The sequence below is a fragment of the Echinops telfairi genome, unplaced genomic scaffold (genome assembly GCF_000313985.2).
Source record: "Echinops telfairi isolate 266 unplaced genomic scaffold, ASM31398v2 ScPeMD7_9;HRSCAF=40, whole genome shotgun sequence".
NCBI lineage: Eukaryota > Metazoa > Chordata > Mammalia > Afrosoricida > Tenrecidae > Echinops > Echinops telfairi.
In genome coordinates this window covers 80,305,032-80,313,612 of record NW_022103906.1, presented here as the reverse complement: position 1 = coordinate 80,313,612, position 8,581 = coordinate 80,305,032, and the positions used below count along the sequence as shown (strand labels likewise).

General features: G+C 46.1%; 1 protein-coding gene across 2 annotated transcripts in view; it reads left to right on the top strand.

Moving 5' to 3' along the window:
• The window catches only part of FAM228B (family with sequence similarity 228 member B), a 48,243-nt gene extending 43,340 nt beyond the window's left edge, over window positions 1-4,903 (top strand). For both annotated transcript variants that reach the window (XM_045286923.1, XM_045286922.1), the window contains exon 9: window positions 4,766-4,903. In XM_045286923.1, the coding sequence (XP_045142858.1) occupies window positions 4,766-4,795 (30 nt within the window). In that variant the 3' untranslated portion in view covers window positions 4,796-4,903. The remainder of the gene's footprint in view (window positions 1-4,765) is intronic.
• The last annotated feature ends 3,678 nt before the right edge of the window (window positions 4,904-8,581 follow it).

Genomic DNA, 8,581 nt, shown 5'->3' with positions numbered 1-8,581 from the left:
GGTCCTGATCTGACTGGGTCCACCAGTCTCTATCTGGCCCGAGTCCCCTGGGTCCTGATCTGAGTGGGTCCACCAGTCTCTGTCTGGCCCGAGTCCCCGGGTCCTGATCTGACTGGGTCCACCAGTCTTGGTATTATGGTTTTGAGTTCTGTTCCACCACCGCCCCCCTCCCCTCCCCACTCTCCCCATGACCTTCTATTGTGATCCTTTCCAGCCTGGGTGCTAGTGGCAGCCAGGCAACATTTTTTGGTGCCAGGGTCATGGGGGCTGATGGTCCACTGTGCATATTGTCTCCATGCTGCTTCAGGTTTCCCCCTCTTCTTTCTTCTGCATGGGAGACCAGTAGCTTCTCCTGAGATGGCCAATCGTGAGCTTTGAAGGCCCCAGAAAGTGTTCACTGAACACTGATTTTGTGGCCTATGTTATGCTAACTGACTTTGGTGCCCTCCGAGACCACAGCCCTGATCCCCTGGCCCAGCCATCCATCCCTTAAGGTGTTTGGTTGTGTTAAGAAGTTTCTGTAACTTTGCCCCTTGTATGCGCCACTCAGGAGGCTTCCCTTACGTGTGGAGAGTTTCTTAAGACTTTATTTTGTGTCCCCATTCTTGTGTGGTGTGCATGTGTGCATCAGTTCCGTTTACTGGCATGTTTTAGTGTCACCCCACGTGCTTTTTTTCTTTCCTCCGTAACCGTTTTAAAGCACCTGCTCTGAATCAGCAGTGTTTGAGGGGCTAGACACCACACAGGTGCCTCCCTGATCTCATGGACTCAACCAAACAAATAAGGAGTATCATGTGAATTAGTGATAAGTGCACCGAGGGAAATAAAACAGGTAAAAGGGTGTAAGGAAGATGTAGGACTTGATGAAAGGGGACTGTTTTAATTAGAGAAGTTCAGGAAGGCTTCTCTGAAGAGAATTGTGTGAAAGAATGAGCAGTGTGTTATGGAGAAATTGGGGGAAGAACATTCCAGGCAGATAACCACAACCCAAAGCTTGAGATGGGAGTGGGGTTGGCATGTTCAGAAAACAGCAAGAATGGGTCACACGGGAGCGCAGAGAGGGAAGCGGGGGAAGAGGCAGCGCCTGAGGCCACGGGAAGGCGTGAGAATCAACCCCAGTGTGGGAGGGAAAGCCATCCAGGGTAGGGCAGACATATGCCGTCATACTTGCTGCCCCAGGTAGATGCTGACTCACAGCGACCCTCCCAGACAGGGAACTGCCCCTTTGGGTTTCCGAGACTGTCACTTTTACAGGAGTAGAAAGCCCGGGTCTTTCTCCAGCAGAGCTTCTGGTGGTTTCAAACCACGGCCTTGCAGATCACAGCCACCAGGGCTCATTAACATTGGGAAAAATATGACGCCTTTAACATTGAACATTTTAGAAAAGACTGTGGCTGCTACATCGAGGAGCCATGGGGTATAGTGTTTACACGTTGGAGAGTGATCCTCTTGGTGGGCAGTTTGAAACCACCAGTCGCACGGGGTGGGTGGGGGAGAAAGACTGGGTTTCTACTCCTATAAACAGTTACAGTCTAGGAAACCCACAGGGGGTCGCTAGGAGCCAGCATGGACTCCGTGGCATGAGTTTGGTTTGGTTTATGGCTGCCACATGGAGAACGGATTATACAGGGGCAGGTGTGGGAGTAGGGAGTAACTTAGGAAGCTGGTGCTCTAGCAAGGCCAGGCGGGATCACCGTGGCTGGTCTTAGTGGTGGTGAGGTGCTGAGATGGGAGCACGTTGACCCAGCTTGTTGTGAACTAGACATGTGAAGTAAGTAGAAACAGGGCATCAAAGAGGGGTCCTTGATTGCTGTCCCGAGGACCGGGTACAGTACGGTCCCATTTCTTGGTGCCAGGGAAGTTTGCGAGGAAAGCAGTGTGGCAGCAGATGGGGCTGAAGGACAAACGTCAATAGTCATCCTGTTTGGAGTGGTTCATCTCAAGATACCTACAACCATGACCCCGTACAAAGGAGGATTTGTAGTATAGATTGTAAAACAACTCACCGCCGCCTACTGTTCGTTTAAACCTGTTGTGTGGGTGTAATTCTTCCACTACTGTGGACATTGTCAGCTAATCAAAATCTCCTGGTTATAGATAGGATCTCGGTTCAGTAATTAATATGCTCTACTTGGCACAAGAATCAACACTTCACTCTTCACTTAAGACCATAAATTGTGGTCTTACGCCTCACTTTGGAACACAGTCTCTATCACCTTAAGCTGCTAGTGAAATGAAAATTAGACTCGTGTTCATATCTTGTTCTGTTTCTTGGTTCATACTTGACTGGCAGATGGATGTGCCAGTGTGGAATTCAGGGAGCACGTGGGGGTGGAGATACACACAGATTTTGTTTGGAGCCATGAATGAGCCTGGATGGATCACCAAGGAGTGAGTATAGGAGACCTGAGGGCTATCCCGGGCAACTCCAGTGTTTAGAGGCTGAATGAGACAAGGAGGCAGAGCCAGTCAAGTGGAAGGAGCGAATGGCTGGTGAATTTTGAAGAAAACTAGGGGAGTGTGGCATTTCTCCATGAAGAAGTGTTTCTTAAAGAGGTGCTGTGTCTTTAAGAACTATCTGTCGGATAACTCTTCTATGGGATGGAATTGGCAACAGCAATTTAAAAGAATAGGTGGCAGCTGATGTTCACGGATAGGAACACGTGTAAAAGGAAGGGTGGGTTTGGTTGTGCAATTCAGGTCTGTAAGCATCGTCACCACATTGCACATGTGGAAGCTGCTGAATCGGCACATGTTTTGTTGTATATATTCTTACATAACAAAGTAAATTTTAAAAATATTTGTGTTTTGGGTGAAAGTTCACAGAACATATTAGTTTTACATTCAATAATTTCTATGGGCTTCACAAAGTTCCACTTCCCCACAAACTTTTTGAAGTTTTCTCGTACAATTTTGTCTCATGACAACAGCACACTCTTCCACTTACTTCCTCCCTGGGCTCTGCTTTCCATCCAACATTTCCTGCCTCCAGAACTCATCCTTTTTTTTTCGGGGGGTGGGGGGGCAGATGCTGCTCCTTTATAGATTGTTCTGAGAAGTGCATCCCTCCTGCATGTTGGTGTTCAAGTGATGGGTCGCCTGTCGCTGGCTGGACAGCGGTCCTCCTGAGACAGCGCCCTCCCAGGTGAGAGGGTGCTAACGGGGCCCTCATCTCAAGGGCTGGCCCAGTCTCCAGCAGACCCACAGGTCTCTCTCCAATTATTTTGAATATTGTACCGTGTTTTCCTCCCACTGTCCAGAACATCCTACTGCAATCCCAATCAGAGTGGTCAGTAGTGGCACACTGAGTTATTTTGGTACAGGGTAGTGGAGGCGGAGGTTTATGTGGCCTGTTACAAGCTTTGCACTAATTGATTCCTTGAGTTTTCTTTTCCTTCACTTTTCTTGTGGGTAGGGAGAGAACAATAGTGGCATCTTAGGCAGCTGCTTGCAAGCTTTTAAGATCCCAGTTGTGCCAACTAGAGTAGAGTGGAGAACGGTGAATAGAAATGGTTGAAAAATCAGCCATGGAAAACCTTACACAGCACAGTCCTCCTTTGACATCCCTGGGACCACCAGGATCAGAATTGGCAATAGAAACTGGCTTTTGTTTTTCTCAGGAAAGAAAGGGGCATGATCAACTATGTCATGTGCTGTTGAGAGGTCAAGTAAGACAAAGACTTGGACTGGGCCCTTGGATTCCGAAATAATTGGTGATTTTCATTAGAGAGATTAGTAGGGAGATGTTGGAATGAAACTTGATTAGCGTGTGTTCAGGAGAGTTTGGGTTTGAATTGGAAATGGAATCAGCAACTAGTTTGAAGAATTTTGCTGCAAACGGAGTGGAGAGATGGGATGTAACTGGAGAAGATGGGGACAAGGCAAGTTTTTATAAGACGTATGTTTGCCAGTGGAGGTGCTCCACTAGAGAGGATTAAATTGATGACGCCAGAGACAGGGCGGCGTGTAACTGCAAGAGCAGAGCCCTTCAGTGGGCAAGGGGATAGGATGGAGGACTCTGATGGAAGAGTTGGCTTCAGAGCAGAGCAGTATAAGAGGAGAGAGGGCAGATTACCTGGTATCGATGAAGCCAGGGCGCTGAATTTTGTGAGAGGAAGATTGCTCACTTCTGTTTACTTCTGTCTTCTCAGTGATATAAGAAGGGCTTCTGCAGACAGTGAAGGCAGAAGATAGAGCTTGGGGGTTCAAGAGAGAAAGGAAGGGAGGAAGCTAGTATTTTCTAAATCACAATCCTCTGGGGGTGAATTATAAGCAGAAACCAGATGCTGTGGAGTCAGTTGTAAATCACAGCAACGCCTGTGTGTCAGAGAACTCTCATAGGGTGACACGGGCGGGCCTTTCAGAAGCAATTCAGGCCTTGCTCCCAAGGTGCTTCCAGATGTAGTAGAACCTCCAACCTTTTGATTAGCAGCCAACCATGTTAACCATTTGCACCACCCAGGGGACTCCAAGCACACAGGCATCTGAAAGCAGGAGCATAGCGAGACTTCAAGCCATAGCACACACCAGTGATCGCCCTTACCTGGGCCAAGGCTGGCTCTGCCCTTGAGTCCGCATGCTTCTGAACGAGGGGAGGCTGAGGCAGAAGGGTGAGGTGGAGGCCCTGCCCGTGAAATGAGGCCCTCTGCTCTCGACGGAAGATAGAGCTCCAGGGGTGGCCCGGCTCAGTTTAGCTGAGGGGTCTGCTTGTTCCTGTAAGCCCCCGTCCCTATAGCACACTCAACTCTTCTGTCACTTTCAAAAGGTCCTTGCAGCCAAGGAGCACCCAGCCTGAGAGACGACCTAAAAGATGCCAAAGAAACAAGGATCGTGCTGAGTAAGGCGCTCAGGAGTCAAACATCCACAAGGAAAGCACCTGCAATAAATTTAACTTCGTATCTGTGTGCCGTGTCTGTGTGATAATTAAGAAACGACAATAACATGGATGGGCACTTACTGCAAAAATTCCCCACCCTCCCTAGAAGTTAAGAAATTTGCCTGAAAGATCTTAATCCTCCTCCTAATAGCTACCCTGTTGAGTGCCCTTTTCAGTCAGTTTGGTCTATGTCCTTATTAAGGTCTGGTCTCTTTAGTCAGGCACCCGTGGGGTCTACACCCACATATTCTCCACAGGCTGTCTCAACATTCTTTAGAGAACATGTAACATTCATGTGGGGTGATTATGCCTCTGCCGATTCTAACTGCATACCCCCTCTGCCTCCTGGTGGGGTTGAATCGTGGTCCCAGAGATGACATGGACAGGAGTTAGAACTTCATATTTCTTAATTAACGGGGACAATTATGGGAACTGCTTTAAAGGTCATAGGGGAGTCTGAGTTCCGTCTGTTCCCCACACATGTAAAGTTGCCAAGCACCTCTTTCCAGTCAGCGCCCTCACTTCTACAGAAAAGCCCGGTAGCATTGTTCATTCAACTGGGGCTGCAGTGCGGCAACCCAAAAAACCCGTCCATGAACCTGAGGGCTACAGGCTAGGTGGGGATTGGTCTTGCCTGCCTGGCCCCTAACCCCTCAACTTTGTCTCTTTCTGCTTTAATGATCTCCTTAATGCTCTCATTCCATGTTTATCCTCCTCTTTAAATTGTTCCTACAGCCTCCCAGTATCTTACTCCAATCAACACAGGGCTCAAGGTGTAACTCAATTAATTTAAACCTTTCGGGAGATTTTTTTCAAGTTTATAAAAATAAAGATAACTGGATAACGAACCCCCTATGTGTTCATCCCTAGTTTTGACAATTGCCACCTTATGGTCGGTGAGAATTAAACACATTATACAAGGGGGACCCCCCTCACCCCACCTCCCCCCAAAAAGAAAAAACAAAAAAGCTCCACTGGGTGGAGCTTTCGTGGTACGTATTTTTCCCACTAGGTGAGCATTGAGCAACTCGCTCTGAGAAGTGCACCCAGTGGCATGGCCTTGGAAGGTTCTCTCGGGTCACATAAAGGCAGTTTTGCTTGAACCTTGTTTTCTGTGATGGCCGATTAAAGAGGACAGCGTGCAGATGTGAAATTTTTTTCCTGCTTGGGAAAAATGCCGCAGGAACTTTTGTGATGTTGAACACAGCTTACAAGGTAAAAAAACTCAAGTGTATGAGTGGTTTGTCATTTCAAAAAAGGTGAAATGTCAATTGATGACAAACCTCATTCTGGATGTTCATCAACTTCCTGAACGGACAAAAATGTTGACTCAGTGCATATGGAGTTCACTCTACCAGGTCAGACTGTTAATTGAGCTTTTTATTTAGAGGTTCTGAAAAGATAACATGTGTGACCAAAAGGGCCTGATTTGTGGCAGACGGGGAAGTGGTTTTGCTACCATGACAATGAACCACTGACAATGCCATCTCAGTGTGCCACATTTTGGCAAAAAACATCATGCCTCCCTTTCTCCACACACCTTACTTACCTGACCTCAGTCCATGCAACTTCTGTTTGTTTCCACAAATGCAGAAGGACACGAAAGGATAGCAATTTGAGGGAAGTGCTGTCAGCCATCCAAACAGATGAGTTTGAAAAATGTGTCCAAAAATGGAATGGCAGATTTGACAAATATATTAAGTGTAATGGAGAGTACTTTGATAAGGTTTTTTAAATACAAAACTTCCCTTCATATACCTTAAACTCTGTGACAGGTTCTGGAAGTAATTAGCAGGTTTGTTTGTTTTTTTAATTAGTTGGGATTTGATACCTATAACATATTCTATATTTCAACCACATCAAGTAGAATTGTACAATTGCTACCACAATCCGTTTCCAACCATTCTTTTTCTACATGGACTCTCTTTAAACCCCCATGTCCACTGAACGCGGGGCGGGGGGGGGGGTGGGGGGCGGCACCTGCTCCCAGCCCCTCCTTCTACTTGCTGTCCATATAGTTTCATCAATCTTGGGACTTGAAATGATCAGAGGACCCCAAAGATGTGACAAAGGATGCAGGCTTCACAGGAAAACAATCTGCATCTCCCCAGGGGGTTATCAGACCATCCATTGGCATCTGCATTCTCCTAGGAGCTATCAGACCACCACTCCTTGAGGTCTCAGGCGCCATTGCTTACCTAACTGGCCTTGCTTGCCCCGTCCTTGTCTTAGAGCAGTGGTTCTCCACCTCCTAATGCCGTGACCCTTTCATACAGTTCCTCATGTGGTGGTAACCCCCAACCATAAAATCATATTTGTTGCTACTTCATCACTGTAATTTTGCTACTGTTATGAATCGGGTGGCCCCTGTGAAAGGGTTGTTCAAGGGGTTGCGACCCACAGGTTGAGGGTTTTTTTCCTTTACTTTTATGGGGGCTCTTACATCTCTTATCATAATCCATACATTCATCCGGTGTGTCAAGCACATTTGCACATATATTGCCATCAACATTTTCAAAGCATTCTCTTCTCACTTGAGTTCCTGATATCAGCTTCCCATTTCTTCCTTCTCCCTCCCTCCCCGCCCACCCTCATGAACCCTTGATAAGTTATAGATTATTATTTTCATGTTTTAAGAGGATTTTTGCTACAAGGGAGAGGGACATTGCATTTTGGATTTTTAACAAACTAGAACTGAAATGGTTGCATTTCTAGTATTTTGATTAACAGTGGGATAATTCTTTCAGCCCCTCAATCACTAGCTGGCATCAGGTATACACCCCTGGCTCAATTTGCTGCTGCCACGACCAGGGTCACATTGCTGAAGCACTGCTATTCGGAGTGCAGCCCCGTGAGCAGGGCCAGGCAAGCATCACCAAGTGCCTCCTAGACCACGTGACTGATAAAGAAGAGACAAGCATAACCTTAATGCTGTGCTGGGGAGTCTGGAGTTTATAGGGAGACTTTGGAGGATTTTAAAGAACAATTTTATTCCCAAATGTTATGATTTTCTTTTACACGTTCTCATCAATCAAACCAAAATTCTAGAAACGTCCTCAGCATTATAAGGAGGAAGCTACACACTTTTATTTCCTTGGAGAAAGAAAGGGTTAATGCCACTAACTGGTCATTCCTGTCTCCTCCAGGGACGCTCTGTTCAGGTGACGAAGGTGCCAATTTCAGAAGTAATCTTTATTATGGCAGAGGTAGCTAGTTTAACAGTTGATCTCTCCTTTGACCCACTTTAAAGATTTTAGTATTTTCTGCTTTCTTTTCTATTAAGGTTTTCCTCTTTTTTTTATTCCATTATTGTTAGCTTTCTCCTTTCTTTGTTTTTGTATGTTTTTCAGTATATGAAATCCAGGATGGCTGAGTCTCAAAAAAATTTGTAAACAAAACGAGTGAATAGAGAAATGTTCATTATGTAATGTGTGCAGGATCTTTTGTGGAAATTTTTGCCAAGTTTTCAATGAGTATATAGTACTATGGTAATAAATAAAGACATTTAAAACACTAAAAAATACAGCTTCTGACTCCTGGCGACCCGGCAAGACAGGATAGAACTGTCCCTTTGGGTTTCAGAGCCGTCATTCTTCACGGGAGGAGAAAGCCTGGTCTTTCCAGAAACATGAATGCAAGTCTGTTTCTTTTTTTAAAAAAATCATTTTATTAGGGGCCCATACAACCCTTATCACAATCCATACA